Source organism: Micropterus dolomieu, linkage group LG12, assembly GCF_021292245.1.
Source record: "Micropterus dolomieu isolate WLL.071019.BEF.003 ecotype Adirondacks linkage group LG12, ASM2129224v1, whole genome shotgun sequence".
In the NCBI taxonomy this organism is placed as follows: Eukaryota; Metazoa; Chordata; class Actinopteri; order Centrarchiformes; family Centrarchidae; genus Micropterus; species Micropterus dolomieu.
In genome coordinates, this window is record NC_060161.1 from 26502048 (window position 1) to 26519726 (window position 17679).

The 17679-nt window shown below is 43.3% G+C and overlaps 2 protein-coding genes across 7 annotated transcripts in view; one reads left to right on the plus strand and one right to left on the minus strand.

Annotated features, from left to right (window-relative positions):
* Nucleotides 1-8304, plus strand: part of LOC123980428 (nuclear pore complex protein DDB_G0274915-like) — an 11428-nt gene extending 3124 nt beyond the window's left edge. For 4 of the 6 annotated variants that reach the window (XM_046064816.1, XM_046064815.1, XM_046064818.1 and 1 more), the window contains exons 5-8: nt 2078-4245; nt 4572-4634; nt 4907-7558; nt 7639-8304. In XM_046064816.1, coding sequence (XP_045920772.1) covers nt 2078-4245; nt 4572-4634; nt 4907-7558; nt 7639-7773 — 5018 coding nt within the window. In that variant the 3' untranslated portion in view covers nt 7774-8304. Of the gene's footprint in view, nt 1-7; nt 4246-4571; nt 4635-4906; nt 7559-7638 lie in introns of those variants that run through there. The other 2 variants (XM_046064814.1, XM_046064813.1) reach the window with 2 other exon arrangements.
* Nucleotides 8305-8743: 439 nt separating this feature from the next.
* LOC123979876 (cytochrome b5 reductase 4) lies at nt 8744-16196 on the minus strand. The gene is made up of 12 exons (XM_046063985.1): nt 15728-16196; nt 15233-15386; nt 14722-14822; nt 14232-14316; nt 12830-12911; nt 12680-12737; nt 11617-11710; nt 9997-10029; nt 9786-9908; nt 9364-9504; nt 8936-9082; nt 8744-8799 (listed from the first exon to the last, which is right to left on the minus strand). The coding sequence occupies exons 1-12, from the start codon at nt 15809-15811 to the stop codon at nt 8744-8746; spliced, it is 1158 nt and encodes a 385-aa protein (XP_045919941.1). The 5' UTR covers nt 15812-16196.
* Nucleotides 16197-17679: the final 1483 nt, after the last annotated feature.

Below are 17679 nucleotides of genomic sequence, written 5' to 3' on the forward strand. Positions count from 1 at the left end.
AAACCAGGAACTGAGATCGTCATGGACTCCAGTGTTTGTCCCGAGGCCAATGAAGATGTAAAGGGAAAAAAAGGGTCACTTACAACTTCAGTCTCCTCTACTGATGCAACCTCTTCCTTTGCAGTGAGCAGCGGAAACACAGTCCCTGTTATTTACAGCCCTGCTCACCCCTACACATCGCTCATTCCAGAACAAGCTGCTCTTCAAATCAGTGGCCCTGATGTTTCCACAATTTCTGAGCCCATTGCAGCAGGACCAAGTGGTACGGCCACAGGTGATGCAGCAATGGAGAAGGACAATAAGAAACTAGGAACTGAGATCACCATGGACTCCACTGTTTGTCCCGTGGCAAATGAAGATGTAAAGGGGCAAGAGGGGTTACTTAGCGCTTCCGTCTTCTCTGCTGATGCAACCTTTTCCTCTGCAGTCACCAGTGAAAACACAGTCCCTGCTGCTTCCAGCCCTGCACTCTCAGCTGCATCACTCATGCTAGAACATGCTGCTCTTCAAACCAGTGGCCCTGATGTATCCACAATTTCTGAGCCCATCGCAGCAGGACCAAGTGGTACGGCCACAGGTGACGCAGCAATGGAGAAGGATGATAAGAAACTAGGAATTGAGATCACCATGGACGCCACTGTTTGTCCCGAGGAAAATGACCATGCAAAGGGGGAAGAGGGGTTATTAACAACTTCAGTCTCCTCTGCTGATGTGACCTCTACCTCTGCAGTCAGTGATGGAAAAACAGTCCCTGCTGCTTCCAGCCCTGCAGTCTCAGCTGCATCACTCATGCTAGAACATGCTGCTCTTCAAGTCAGTGGTCTGGATGCATCCACAATTTCTGAGCCCATCGCAGCAGGACCAAGTGGTACGGCCGCAGGTGACGCAGAAATGGAGGAAGACTGTGAAAAAACAGGAAATGAAATCCACAGGGACTCCGCTGTTTGTCCCAGACAACTGGCAAATGAAGATATGAAGGGGCAAGAGGGGTCACTAACAACTTCAGTCTCCTTTGCTGATGTGACCTCTACCTCAGCAGTCATCAGTGGAAACACAGTCCCTGCTTTTGCAAGTCCTGCCCGCCCCTCAACTTTGCATATGCCAGAAGAAGCTGCTCTTCAAATCAGTGGTCTGGATGCATCCCCCATTTCTGAGTCCATTATAGCAGGACCAAGTGCTACGGCTGCAGGTGACGCAGCAATGCATGAGGACAGTAAGAGACCAGGAATTGAGATTGTCATAGACGCCACTGTTTGTCCCGAGGAAAATGAACATGTAAAGAGGCAAGAGGGGTCGTTAAAAACTTCAGTCTCCTCTCCTGATGTGAGCTCTACCTCTGCAGTCAGCAGTGGAAACACAGTCCCTGCCTTTGCCAGTCCTACCCACCTCTCAACAATGCACATGCCAGAAGAAGCTGCTGTTCAAATCAGTGGCCCCGATGGATTCGCCATTTCTGAGCCCATTGCAGCAGGGCCAAGTGGTACAGCCACAGGTGACGTAGCAATGAAGAAGCACGGTGAAAAACTAGGAACTCAGATCGCCATGGACACCACTGTTTGTCCTGTGGCAAATGACGATGTAAAGGGGCAAGAGGGGTCACTAACAACTTCAGTCTTCAATGCAGATGCAGCCTCTACCTCTGCAGTCACCAGTGGAAACATAGTCCCTGCTGCTTCCAGTCCTCCCCACCCCTCAACATTTCTCTTGCCAGAAAGAACTGTTCTTCAAATCAGTGGCCCTGATGTATCCACCATTTCTGAGCCCATTGCAGCAGGACCAAGTGGTACGGCCACAGGTGACGCAGCAATGGAGAAGGACGGTGAGAAACTACGAACTGAGATCACCATGGATGCCACTGTTTGTCCCGAGGAAAATGAAGATGTGAAAGGGGAAGAGGGGTTATTAACACCTTCAGGCCCCTTTGCTGATGTGACCTCTCCCTCTGCATTCAGTGGTGGAAACACAGTCCCTGCTGCTTCCAGCCCTGCCCACCCCTTAACATTGCTCATGCCAGAACAAGCTGTTCTTCAAACCAGTGGCCCTGATGGATCCATAATTTCTGAGCCAATCACAGCAGGACCAAGTGCTACGGCCGCAAGTGACGCAGCAGTGGAAGGGGACGGTGAGAAACCAGGAACTGAGATCGTCATGGACTCCAGTGTTTGTCCCGAGGCCAATGAAGATGTAAAGGGAAAAAAAGGGTCACTTACAACTTCAGTCTCCTCTACTGATGCAACCTCTTCCTTTGCAGTGAGCAGCGGAAACACAGTCCCTGTTATTTACAGCCCTGCTCACCCCTACACATCGCTCATTCCAGAACAAGCTGCTCTTCAAATCAGTGGCCCTGATGTATCCACAATTTCTGAGCCCATTGCAGCAGGACCAAGTGGTACGGCCACAGGTGATGCAGCAATGGAGAAGGACAATAAGAAACTAGGAACTGAGATCACCATGGACTCCACTGTTTGTCCCGTGGCAAATGAAGAAGTAAAGGGGAAAGAGGGGTTACTTAGCGCTTCCGTCTTCTCTGCTGATGCAACCTCTTCCTATGCAGTCACCAGTGGAAACACAGTCCCTGCTGCTTCCAGCCCTGCACTCTCAGCTGCATCACTCATGCTAGAACATGCTGCTCTTCAAACCAGTGGCCCTGATGGATCCTCCATTTCTGAGCCAATCCCAGCAGGACCTAGTGCTATGGCCGCAGATGACGCAGAAATGGAGGAAGACTGTGAAAAACCAGGAAATGAAAGCCACATGGACTCCGCTGTTTGTCCCAGACAATTGGCAAATGAAGATATGAAGGCGCAAGAGGGGTCACTAACAACTTCAGTCTCCTTTGCTGATGTGACCTCTACCTCAGCAATCAGCAGTGGAAACACAGTCCCTGCTGTTGCCAGGCCTGGCCACCCCTCAACAATGCACATGCCAGAAGAAGCTGCTCTTCAAAACAGTGGCCCTGATGGCTCCACCATTTCTGAGCCCATCACAGCAGGACCAAGTGCTATGGTCGCAGGTAACGCAGCAATGGATAGGGACAGTGAGAAACCAGGAACTGAGATCGTCATGGATGCCACTGTTTGTCCCGAGGCCAATGAAGATGTAAAGGGGGAAGAGGGGTCACTTACAGCTTCAGTGTCCTCTACTGATGCAACCTCTTCCTTTGCAGTCACCAGTGGAAACACAGTCCCTGCTACTTCCAGTCCTACCAACCACTCCACATTGCTCATGCCAGAAGAAGCTGCTCTTCAAACCAGTGGCCCAGATGTATCCACAATTTCTGAGCCCATCGCAGCAGGACCAAGGGCTATAGCCACAGGGGACCCAGCAATGGAGAAGGACGGTGAGAAACTAGGAACTGAGATCACCATGGACGCTACTGTTTGTCCTGAGGAAAATGAACATGTAAAGGGGGAAGAGGGGTTATTTACAACTTCAGGCCTCTTTGCTGAGGCGACCTCTTCCTTTGCAGACAGTGGTGGAAACACAGTCCCTGCTACTTCCAGTCCTGCACTCTCAGTTGCATCACTCATGCTAGAACATGCTGCTCTTCAAACCAGTGATTTATCTGCAATTCCTGAGCTCCATGCAGTGGGACCAAGTTGTACGGCTGCAAGTGAGGCAGCAATGGAGGAGGACAGTGAGAAACCAGGAACTGGGATCTTCATGGACTCCGCTGTTAGTTCTGATGATAATAAAGAAGTAAAGGGGAAAGAGGGGTCACCAACAACTTCAGTCTCCTCTCCTGATGTGACCTCTACCTGTGCAGTCAGCAGCAAAAACGCACTCCCTTCTGCTTCCTGCCCTTTCCCCTCTGTCGCATTGCACACACCAGAAGAAGCTATTCTTCAAAACAGTGGCCCTGATGGATCCACCATTTCTGAGCCCATTGCAGCCGGACCAAGTGCTATGGCCGCAAGTCACGCAGCAATGGAGGAGGATGGTGACAAACTAGGAACTGAGATCACCATTAATGCCACTATTTGTCCCAAAGCAAATGTAAATGTAAAGGGGCAAGAGGGGTTATTAACAACTTCAGTCTCCTCTGCTGATGTGACCTCTATATCTGCAGTCAGTGGTGGAAACACAGTCACTCTCACTCACCCACTCTCAGCCAATGTACTTGTGCATGAAGAAACCTTTGAAGACCTTCCTCAGATTAACATGGTCATTTTTCAGGCAATCAAAGCGGCAGTTCACCAGCACAGACTCAACCGAGGGAGCATGTCCCAGAGAGAGAAGGGGGAGGTGAGGCTTGGCTTTAAATATTACTTTTGGCAATAGTGTATTTTGTCAGTGCCAAAATGTAGAGACAAGCTGGCAATCAATTTCAAATGATATTAGGAAAGTGCAAAAATACGTACGATCACATTCTTTTTGGAAGATTTTTTCTTAATGTAGACAAAACAAGAAATAATAACAAGTACAGAATAACACCAGCCATTTAATTAGCATCTGAATGTGAGACACCGTTGAAATGCAGAGTACAGCTACATTTAGATTAATGCTACCGATACCTAATAAATCTTCCATTTTATGTCACATGCCAATAATCAAAAGTATGTTTTCTTTAGAGCCCCTGCAACCATGACTCAAGCTATAGAACTGCAGTGGCTGAAGACACACCACAAAAAATGGTAAGCACATGCGTTTTACTCCCACAAATATCAAGTAAAGTCCATATGTGGGAAACACTGTATATGCATATATACATATATTGAGCATAGCATTAGTTCAGGCAGGCAACAAAGTCAAGCTCAGCACACAATTCCAGCACATCAGCTGATAGCAGCACATGTCAATTCATCCTACATCAGCTAACAGCTCAGCGGATTGCCCTCTTAGCATGTATGTTATCTTGATAAATAAGCTGTTTCAGTGATTGATTTCTTCTTTTGTCTCCATCCAGGGTCCGGATTTTACAAATGACATAGTTTCTTCAGACACCTATCTTTTTGATGAGCAAAATTTCAACATGGAGGACTTTGTCACTGTTGATGAAGTTGGTGATGATGACAAAAGCCCCGAGCGTTATACTTTCTCCTCATCCGAGCAGTTCTGTAGAGCGAGAGAAAAGCAAAGCTCAGGTTTGTTGTCCACTGGCAAACAGACCTCAACAAGGTCTTCAAAAGACTCTATGAGCTCAGGCTCTTCCTTGTCCTCCTCATCCAAGTCAACTAAAGGTACAAACTCTTCTAAATCCACCAAATCCCCTAACAAACCCTTGTCTTCTGACACTGTCAGTAAGGCCCCTTCTTCTCCACTGTCTACAAAAAACCCATCCTCCACAGGCCTTAAAAGGCAACAGAGCAGGACTAAATCTTCAGTTAGAGAAAAAACAAAAGACACAGAGAGCACAGTGGCAAAGTCTGACCTCAGAGTGTCAGCAGAGGGCTTTTTTGCAAAATCTGGTCAGTCATACAGAGAATGCGACAAAGACAATTTAAAAGGCCCTGCAAGTGAGGATACTGGACAAGAAGCCTTTGAGATATTGGATTCCATTGATGATCTGACTGCAACGGAAGATGACAAACTTGAAGCTCCCAGTGAACAGATATTCAAAGAAGACATTAGGCCTATAGAGGAAGACACATATCGGGTAATTGATTCAGTGGAAGATCAGCCGATGACTAGAAAGACTGAGTCAAAGATTGACAACAAGGAGAAAAGCACCGAGAAAGAGGAGGCAGCTGCTAGAAAAATTAATAGACCATCAAAGAGGAGTGGCCCTGCAACCTCTGCATTCAAAAGTGAAGAGAATCCATACAAACATGACAGGACGGCAAGAAAGTACGAGACACAAACCAAGATGGACACCATTGCAGGGGTTTCTAAAAAAGACAAAGAGGTCACTGAGGAGGTGGTTTATGAGGTAGTAGATTCTGTTGAAGACGAACCGGTTGAAGATGCTACTGCCACAGAAAGGTCTCATAGAAGAAGAAGTGCAAGAGGAAAAAAAGAGGATAAAATTATATTCAATTTCACAGAAGCGTTTGAAAAGCCAGAGGAGGATACGTACAAGATTCTAGACTCTGTGGAGGACGAGACTACCGATGACAAAACGGCCATTACGACAAGATCTACCAGAGGAAAAAGGGAAAGAACAACTAAGAAAGATGCTTCGAATGAGAGAACACAAAAAGGGGACACGCCAACGAGAAGGAGGCACACTCCTGCCAGAGAGTCACAGGAACGAAACAGGGAAAAAACACCAAAGAGAGAGTCGAAAATTCCTCCAGAAGAGAGCACACCAACAAAGAAGAAGGACATTGTTGCAAGAGAGTTAAGTGAGGACGCTACCTGCGAAATATCCTGTATGGAGGAAGAGGTTGTTAAGCATGATCGGCCCGCCACAGCAGGAAAAGGAAAGAGGGGAAGACCAAAGAAACAGGTTAAAACAACAAAAAAAGACAAAGTAACATTGAAGGATGACGAAGACGCATCCGAAAAAGTGGCTGAGGAAGAAGAGGCGGTGTATCAGATTGTTGATTCTGTGGAGGACGAGACAGTTGATGATCAGCCTCCAACAGGACAGTCTGAGAGTGCGAGAGAGGAGAACACTTCTAAAAACAGTGACAAGCAAAATATAAAAAATTCATCTCTTGCAGGATCCCCCAAAAATGAGGAGGAGGAAGAGGAAGAGCCTATGTACCAGATCATAGATTCCCTGGAAGACGAAGTTCAAGAAGAGCTGACAGCAACAGGTGGATCTGACAGAGGGAAGGAAAATAGTGCGATAAAAGATGAGACTCCTACAAAAGAAGAGGCATCAGCTGAAAAAGAAGGTACACCAACATGTGGTACCACAGTTGTGGAAGCCTCTGAAAAATGTCTGTACGAGATAGTTGATGATTTAGAGGAGCTAAATGATGTTCCATCTGCTGCCGAAGGGTCTGCTACAAGAAATGAGGAAAGCACTCTCAAAACAGACATTAAGAAAGAGGACAAATCAACAACCAAGTCCCAAAGTGATACTGCGACACGGCAAGAGGAACAAAAACCACCAGAGAAAAACGATACAACGGCAGAAACAAGCACTCTAGGGAACCTAGATGAAGTGAGCGAGGAGGAGGAGGATTACCCTGACGACACGGCCGAGGAGGAAGAACTGAGGAAGAGGCAAGCCTCCACAAAAGAGAGGCAGTTTGCCAAAGAGCGAGAAGCCAGGAGGAGGGAGGAGAGGAGAACCAGAGAGAGAGAGGAGAGGGAGCGAAGGAGTCGGAGTAACAGCAGCAGAGGAGGATGCGGCAGTCGGGGAGGGACGAGGAGGACGAAGCAGAGGGGGAGGGAAACAAAGGAAAAGGTGGAGGTAGATGCCCAAAAGCTAGTGACTCTGGATGAGGTGGGAGCAGATGAGACTGGAGAGCAAAGAGTGCCAGAGAGCCGAGAGTGGGACAGGGAGATCACTGAGGGAGAGCAGCAAGCACTCATCACTCTGGATGAGTTTGTAGAAGAAGAGGAGGAGGAGGAGGGCAAGGTCGAGCAAAGCATGCTGGAGACCCGCCCACTCAGCCAGGAGGACGAATCAGTGGACTCCTTTTTTCTTCCACTGGAAATTACGGTGAAGCACTGTCAAACCGAAATGTAGAAAACACAGATACAGATAAACTGATGCTAAACGTGTGTCGCATCTTTTTTTAGACTTTGGCAACTTTAGATGAAGCAGGCGGTGATGAGGAAGAGAAGCCGGACGAACAGCAAGCTGAGAAAACATCAAGATCTGTTAAACGCAAACACGATGATGACACAGGTGTGTGCTCTTCTGTCTATACATAGTGCTGCACACTTGCCTGGTATAAGTGCTTGCCTGGTATAAGTGCATTATACCAACAAGAAAACTAATAATAATCTCCATTTTAACTGTGTGATTTCAAACCAGTAGACAGCAGACAGTATGGCTCTTGGTGCACAGTGTTTTGACGTGCGCATAATGATGTGACACATCGTGCAGCATGTGTGTAAATTTGAAATCGGAAATGTGACACTGATTGGTCCCAGTCACCGGTCATTGTCGATCAAGCTGAAAACGAGCCGATCCCGGTCACCAGCCGATCAATGGGTGCACCTCTAGCCGTTATAATTTATATTAGTTACACTCTTCTCCTGCTTTTACAAGTCAAAATGTCTGCTGTGAAAATGTAGAAGAAGAAGGGTTTTTATTTATTCACATATACATACATATATTCATATGCACTTGCAATATAACAAAGAACAAAGAAGTGATCATATATGTGAACTGGTCCCCAAAGAAGCTATCTAAAGCTTATGCTCGGGGGCCATTACAATCAAAAAAAAGAAAGAACAAACTGTGTGGCCTACATATAAGACAATTCATACCTAACTTCCACACAACACATTAAGGGATCCCATTTAACAAGTACAATTTTGTTTTACAGTTTACCTTGAGATTGTAGGAGTAACACTGACATACATTCAGAATATGAGGTAGTACATACATCAAGAAGATGAATACAAGCTTAATAGTTGTTTCTTCAGATTTTGTTTAAAGGAAACAAAAGAGCTTGAGTTTTTCAGATTGTCATCCAGCTCATTCCAAATCCGCGTTCCCCGGCACACTACACTCACACTAGTGCTTTTTAATCTCCGGTTTTTCCCAATAATAATGTGCTTATTTCTAGTGAGGTGAGTGTGCTGAGGAAAGCGGATGGGAACAAGCTCACACAAACTGCTATTCAGTCCAGAGACCACCTGATACACAGTACATGCATTGTGAAATATATTATATTCATTTAGTCTTAAAATACCGTACCCAAGAAAAATAGAACGAAGAATGGAAAAAGACTGGGGGGGAGAGAGAGTTGTGGTTTTAGGTTAAAAAAAATTTAACATGACATAAAATAAACTGCAAAAATCACTTTCACAGGCATTTTCTGCCCTCACATACAAAGAATTATATCACAGCCTGACTGTGACTTACCGATGTGCAGGCTGTTGAGATGTGTGGTTAAGACTCCGTCAGGGTAAACTTTGATCATGAGGTAGAGGTCTGATTCCTGTGAGGAGTTGTGGGAAGCTGCTGCCAGGTTCTGATCTACTGGAGTGTATGGCCTCACAATCTCTGTGCCTGGATATGGACACAAACATAATTATTAAATAAGACTAAACAGCACTAAGTATCTTGTTAAGTCCAGTTTGTTCCCTCAGAACAGTGTCATTACTCCTGTCAATGCATTTGTAATGCTAAAGAGATCCTCCCTGCATCTGAACTGAGATCAGTCGATAGATAGATATAGCTTTGGTTTGAGAACCACTGGATTAATCTCATCTTCTATTTTCATCTATTATTGCTTAAACATAGAGGAACACATATCCAGTACAGTGTAGCCTATCTGTATGGTTGCTTACCTTGAATGAGGGCTTTGAGGTAGACATGTTTTCCAACAGGCACATGCATGACAGTCCCATGTGGAAGTTGCAATCTGAACACGTGGGTGTTGTGGTTTACCTCAGTCTTAGACACCAACACACAATCCCTATAGTAGAGAGCTGTGAAAAGGAGACGATGTAGACTCATTATTTACCTTTTTTTCTTGGATTCCTAACAAACAAACACATATCCAATGTTATCTGATGATGCTACCTTGTACTTTTGGTAGTTGTGCAAACTTTAATGCAATTCCAATATAAAAGATGTGTGTGTATTTGCTGGAAATGCAGACATCTTTACAACCCCATGAAGCCATTTTCCTGTTTCATTTCCTGCACGTCTAAGTGATTAACTGGAGCGATACAAGGTATGTCTGAGTGGCAAGGATTTCGGATCTCACCTCTGTCTTTTTTGCGTAGAAATGTATTGTGAAATTCCAGTGGTTGACCAAGACTTGTCCATTTTCCTTTAGCCTGCTTGCGTATGCTGATCTGGATCTTTCCCACTAAGAAGGCAGTGTGGACTGTTAAAGAAACAACAGATTAAGAACAAGACAATCACACAGATTTCTGTTTTTATTCTGTTTTTACTGAATCAAGATCTTGTCTTACCAGCAACATTTCCCTCAACTTCATCTGCTAGACCTGGAAGAGCATGAAAACGACACTGATGTTACAAAAGTCACGGGTACAGTGTGTCCATGTTGTCTAACATGAAAGCACATGCAAAGGTTTAGCTGATCTCTGGGTTCAGCTGCCATATTTCAGTAAAACAACTGGGGAAACAAAGCAAAGTTCAAAAGGATTGCCATGATGACCACCCTATAAACATAATAATAAGTAATCCTGGCGCTAACAAGCAAACTTTATTTATTCAGTATTGAACAGTGCTTGTTGTGGGCCGGTGCTCACTGATATGCAGTACCGGCACTTCTACATTTTACTCTTTGGTGTACTGTGCCTTTTTCTTGCGCACTGGCCCTTCTCACAGTCTGCCAATCAGTAGCAGATCCATGCCCTGCATATTACCTCATCGTAATGAAATACAACTGTAAAGTTTGATAAGCGCCAACGGGCCAACGATGTTTATAAGCTGCAGCTTGGAAAAGGTGTGACCATGACCATGTGTTCATAAGCACGTGCACGAAATTAAACGTTCCAGCAGAAACCTCTGTGGGACCAGTCCAGACAATGTGGAGGCCTGATGTCACTCCTCATATCTCTAACTCTGAACTAATGCAAGATGGGAAGCAATGTATTGACACAGACTACTGATTTAATATTGAATTTAACATTTGACTGGGCAATATGGACGCACTCTCATTAAATAATAACCATAAACTACTCAGCCAAGCCATGGTATAAAAAGCATTTTATATTTCAATATGTATAAAAGAAATCTGGGGTAGCCAGTTTGAATAGGCACTTTTCCTATTCAATAAACATTATACCTTATTCTGTGGTGTAGAGGACTACGTATTCTGAGACTCCGGATGGAGCTAACTCCACCAAGCTGACTCCAGAAAGTAGTATAAACAGAAGTAGTCTCGTCCGTGCTGTCCGTGTAAGCGTTCTTTATGGGTTCGGTGGCTGAGCAGGAGGTTTTGGTTTTCCTTTGTGGAAATGTTGCACCTGTACCTGGAGGGTGGTTTTTTTTTTTTCCGGATCACCTCCGTCGAGGTTCCAAGAGAAATCAGCTGTGTAGATTTTGAATATTGACAGTTTTACGAGAAGCGATGGCGGAACAAAAATGTGCTTGAAAGTTTTCGGAGTTGAGGAGCTCATCAAGTGGCTGCGGGTTGAAGCCCGCTGTGACCCGCGGGAGGAGCGTGTGAGGCCGGCCAGCCGCACGCTCACAGAGCCCTCTGCTCCCGCCGTCACACAGACCGCTGGAAGGTTTTCATACCGCTTATCTGTCTTTACATTCTGAGGAATGTTCAAACGTTTCAACTTAAAATCAAGAGACAGCTGTATGTGGGTCACTGATGTGTGTGTCGCATTGATAATTACGTCGCGGCAGATGTGTGTGGCGTTGCTATGACAACCAGCTACATTGAGGGGTACTATCTCTGGGTACTAACTGCAATGGAAAACGGAGCACGGCCAAACCGAGTGGAGGTGAGTTGAACTGGTACAGGTAATGGGAAATAGGCAAATTTGTACTGAACCTCAGTGTCACACTTTTTGCAGAGGACAGCAAAATAAAATGTAGAAAGCCAGATCTGTACTCACGTAAATGTATCATGTAGGACATTTTCCCCAGTAGCACTTCCAGTCGTAGAACACCTGCCTCAAGGTCAACAATAGTACAGCCTGAGCTGGGGATCTGACAAAATAAATAAACAATATGCATCAATATTCTACTATTGATCCATGCAACTCTATGTGGGTAACTTCATCCTTCAAACTTGTATGAAAATATGCTACCTGAGTAGCTGTTTCTAAGCAAAATTAAGTTTGATGAATGCACAGAGAAAGGTAGCACAATCGTCGTCTCCTCAGGCCTCCCAACCCTAACATGTACGGTGTGAACAAGGCCAGACAAATCGATGAGAAACACAGAAGGCAGGCACCTTAAAAATCATACAGGCCTGTCAAAGGAAGCCCAAACCACAGTTGAGCCCAGACAATGTAGAAAATCAACATGCTGAACCCTTAATTTTTACTGATTATTGGACCTGTGAATCATCAATCCCAGACCTTGGACCTGCCCGGGGAAACAAGATAACTGAAAATGAGCACACGGCTAAAGAAAAGACAGAGGAAAAGGATGAGCAGCCTAAAGAAGCACACAGTAAGAGGAGATGGAGGTTAAAAAAGAAATGACTCCAAAGCCTTAAAAAAGAAAATGTAGAAGTGATCACCATTGAATAATGGCTGAGTGATGTATGAGTGAGTTTAATTTAAACAAGTTGATGTGTGATTGTTTGACTTAATCATAATGTAACCTGACATGTGTGTCATGAAAAAATGGAGAACATGCACACAGATGGCGGGGGAGCGTAGGAAGTACCTAAATCAAAAAAAGAGCGTGTTAATAAGCTAAATTGCTTTGAAAGTTAGCGTGAGCACTGCGCTTGGTGGTTCTATCGGTCTAGCCTTTTTTTTTTTCCACCTCCGTTTTATATACATCCCAATTGTTTCTGCTCTTTCCCAATAATCTGAACAGCCATATTTGTGATCCTGCACAATCTGTTTTTGTCCTTCACCCCCAAGAGTCCATTTATTAAATCTCTGCTCAGCGAGATACGTGGTGATCTCTCATGGATGTGTGTATGTATCAGTGAGCGCTTACCTTCCTTTTAACATAAATGACCAGATGAACAGTCACATCAGTTTGGAACCAGTCATACCTGCAGAAACAAGAGAAAGCAAATAATAAGTAAAGTATTAAACTTTGACCCGTCTGTAAAATATCTTCTCTGACGTGTACTGTCTTCAATACCGAGGCCGAGAGTCTTTGTCTGGGGGAGGAGCCGCTGAGATAGATGGGGCGAGGCCAGTCAGTGGTGGAGGAGGGGTGACAGCTGAGAAGAACAGAAGAAACACCACGAGTTCAGTTTAGGGTTAGAATGACAATAACTCGTTGCACTTAGAGGTGGCTGTCACATGGTTCAACATCCTGCACTACCTGCTGAGATGTTATTAGGCACAGCGCATTCTGCTAGATAAAATTTGATGCGAGAGTTTAACCGTTTCTATACTAGAAAAAAAACGGTTTTCTTATTAGATAACAGTATTAGATACTAATATGTGAAAGGCCAATATTAGCAGAATTCCCTGAAGCAATTCTGAGACACTTGACAAATACGAGCCATGCACTGTTTTGTTAAAGAAAGACAACCTAACCTGACTGAATTAGTGGGAATAGAAGACTGGGCTGCTGTTACTACAAGTCAGGTACATTACATCCCCTAGTGCTACTGTGTGCTACTTACGATCAAATATACCCTGAATTCAAATCAGACACGCAGAAACTCCCTTATTTACTGGGAGAAATGCCCAAATGTCAAATAATTGCTGCAAAATATATCTCCTCATGCCATGAACAGAGGACAACCAGTGGAAACTGATAAATAATTTCAAATTATTATTATTGTTTCATATTTTAGTAATTGTTTTGTTTTTAAATTTCACATTTGATACGGATTTTTTTTTGTTATTTATTTATTTGTTTTTAAAATCAATTCATTTTTGTGTATTAATACACACACACACTTATGGTTTTATCTTATTAAATTTTTTAATATATTATTATAACAACACACACACACACACACACGTTACTGTTTAATTTATTTATTGTATTTTTTAATTTTCTAGGGTTTTTTTTACCCCCCACCACACACACACACACGTTACTGTTTCATTTATTTAATTTAATATATTATTTTCATTTTCTAACACACACACACACACAGAAACACTCACACACTCTTGCCATTTTATGTATTTACTTTTATTTTTAATATTTATGTCTACAGATTTTTTATATACTTATTTGTTATTTATTTATTAACACACAAACAACTTTTACTGTTTCTTTTACTTATTTAATGAAATGTATGAAATTAAATTGTAAATAATCTATATGTGGCTTTGGCAACATGGTTGTTATACATTCATGCCAATAAAGCTGAATTTAATTGATCAAAGAGGGCCAAAGTACATGCCAATCTGGCTAACACAGAGCTACTGCTGCAGGCCAACTACAGACGTTTGACACAGCATGTGAGCACACTGGGAGACTGTAGTGTGTGTGTGTGTGTGTGTGTGTGTGTGTGTGTGTGTGTGTGTGTGTGTGTGTGTGTGTGTGTGTGTGTGTGTGTGTGTGTGTGTGTGTGTACCTTTAATAGCTGTGGTGACCTTGGTGGCCATCCTGCCCACCAGGCACTCTTTTAACATGGACTCGTAGTTCACCCAGCGATGGACCTGTGCACAGACACACAGATATTATCATAACAAATGGGAATGAGATGCACCAACTGCAATTTTCTTGGTTGGATATGATTTTCTTTCTTTCTTCCTAAGAACTATAATTGACAGCATAAACAAACATTTTGCTAACTTGTCTTTAATGGAAAATTGTTTCATTATTTTTCCACGGCAAAGATTTTGCACAGTGCTGAATACGAACACACACACACACACACACACACACACAGATAGACATTAGTGGTGGAATATAGTTGATCCATATCCCTTTGTATTAACTTGCAATTTTATTGTGTCTTTAATACATAAAAATGCAAGACTGCACGTTTTGAAATTATAACTGTAGTTCTAAAAAGTAACATGAAATGAACAGTTCTTTACTTTCTCCATCACCTTTCATACCTGGTCAAACAGGTCAGTGCCATCTATTCCAGCTGCCTTCATCAGCTCCTCTTCTCCACCAGGGTGGTAGTCCATATATGGGGTCACATTGTAAACCATGCCTGAAAACATCCAGAGAAAGAAGAGCATCATGTTTATGAGTTCCAGCGCCATCTGCTGTTAGAAACTCATACCAGCACAGGCACTGAGAATTAAAACTATTTAATTTTAACTCATTAAATCGTTTTTCATTTGAAGCGGGGTTCTGTGCCAATCAAATTAGTTTTTTTACCACAGCAGAAACCCATATAAATGTCAATTTAGGGTGTGACATTTGCAGTTAAACTCAAGAGCCCTGTGGACAACAGTGTCAATGCGGCTTTATCAGGCCACCGCATGGACAAAAATAACTGCAAAATATTAGCAACCAAAATAGTAAATACTTTATGATAAATGGATAAGACACATGCCTTTGGTGTGAGAGACCTAGGTTCGTGTCCCTAAGCAAATCTTGTCTACCATGCAGGCTCACCTCGTATGCAGGTCCAGCAGTCCTCTCTTGTGTTGTGTTTCTTCAGCTCTTCCTGGGTAACTTCAATCAGGCGCCCTCTGAGTCCAGTCAGATCTTTTCCACTCTTGGAAAAACGGATCCAGTCCATTAGACTGTGGCCAGGCTTCAAGGCCACCTAATTAGGGGGGGGGGGGGGGGGGGGGGGGAGAGTCATGTAAGAGGAGACGTTTTAAATGCCCTTCTGGTGATGTGTGAAGGCATGCAGGACCACATTTAAGACGCAGCAGCGCCATCTGGAGACTGACTATTACTGAACATACCGCTTATTAACGTCGCTATCATATCAAATTAACACCCAAACAAGCTACTGAAAAGGATTTAGCTCGACACGAAGCTCACAACTTTACTGTGAAATGATGTAACGTTACTTCTGTCACTCGACTGCACACTGGCAGGTTGTGGAGAATAGTTAGGGCATAGCAGACATAGTTCCTGAGAGGAAACGAGCTGAGTTACCTTGTTCCTGCCGGACTGGCCGGACGGAGCGACCCGCTGCGGGGAACTCGCCGCAGGGAAAGACTGCGGCGGGACGTTCAACATGCTGCCCAAGTTTCCAAGAAAACCTATTTAACCAACGGCAGTTTACCACACTGGCACATGAACGACAGCTTTGTAGTCACAATGGCTGCTTGGTGTTACTGAAACAACTCCCTTCCTTATTGAGACACATCTCTGTTGAGCAACGCTGCTTCACTCACTTCCGCTAAGCTAAGCTAACAACACATTACTGGCTGACTATAACAGCAAGTTACGTATCTTCACATCAACGTTATTTATTAAAGTAAATATCTGGCGTGCTGTTCAAATAATTAAGAAGCCAAAGCATCAGTTGCTTTGCTTGCTAGTGATAAATTGCCAGCTGGATTTGCGGTTCCGCCGTTATGGAAAGACTAGTCGCACGTTTAGACGACGACGTCAACAAATGGCGTCATCAAGTTGCGACGGTCCTCGGTTGCAGCGTTTACAAAATAATAATAATAATAATAATAATAATAATAATCTCTATTTGTAGAGCACTTTTTAAAAACAAGTTACAAAGTGCTTTATCAAGTATAAAGACAATAATACAAAAACAATACAAGATAAAAGCAAGAAAACATTGAAAAGACTAAAACACACGTTTAAGATAAATATAAAATAGAATAAAATGGATAAAATAAAGTCAAATAAAATAAAAAGGCTCTCCTTATGGCTGATTTGACGTTGGCTCGTGCCAGTGCCCAGATCTCTTGTATATATTAACGTTATGCATGCTGGCTCACAAACACGTATATGAAAACGTTACACATGTGATTTTCATTTTATCATTAAAAAGGTCTAAAAGCCTACCTGAAATGAATCGACTGAAAAAAGTGGTGAAAGATGAACCATGTCTGCTTGATCCACTCTCACTGTCATCATCGTCATCCTCCTCTGAATCTCTCTGGTTTTTCGTCGGACATCGTGAAAACATCTCACACAGCTTTGCAGTTGTATTTATTAACAGTGTAACACGGTCTACACACTCTGACGTCCATCTGGGCAACTGCACGGTTTGCTTTTGAAAGGCTAATCTGCTAAAAGGATTAAGGGACAAGAGGTATCTCACTTCAAAATAAAACAAAAAGGACCATGTGCGCTTTAACTGGCTGCAACCCCTGCTGCTGGGATGGATTTAAATAAATAGTACAAAATGTAAAATACAATTTACATTTACTCATTTGGCAGACGCTTTTATATAAAGCGACTTACATTTGAGAAACAAAAGACAAGCATCAACAAAGCATCAAATACAGCACGAGATCTATAATAATAATAATAATAATAATAATCTTTATTTGTAGAGCACTTTTCAAAAACAAGTTACAAAGTGCTTTAACAAGTGTAAAGACAATAATACAAAAACAATACAAGATAAAAGCATGAAAACATTGAAAAGACTAAAATACACGTTTAAGATTAATATAAAATTAGTAGAATACAATAAAATAAAAGGGATAAAATAAAGTCAAATAAGATCGGGAAAGGCTCTCCTATAAAAGTATGTTTTAAGAAGGGACTTAAAAGAGTTCACTGACTCAGCCGACCTGATTTCCTCGGGCAGGCTGTTCCAGAGCCTCGGGGCCCTGACAGCAAACGCTCTGTCCCCTTTAGTTTTCAGTCGAGACTCTGGAACAGACAACAGACCTCTGCCCGAGGATCTCAAGGTACGTGCTGGTGCGTATGGGACTAAAAGGTCAGAAATATAACAAGGCGAGAGGCCATGAAGAGCTTTAAAAGTGATCAATAGAATTTTAAAGTCAATTCTAAAACATACTGGGAGCCAGTGTAATGAAGCTAAAATAGGAGTAATGTGGTCATATTTCTTTGTTCTGGTTAAAAGCCTGGCAGCTGAGTTCTGGACAGTCTGGAGTCGATCAATAGATTTT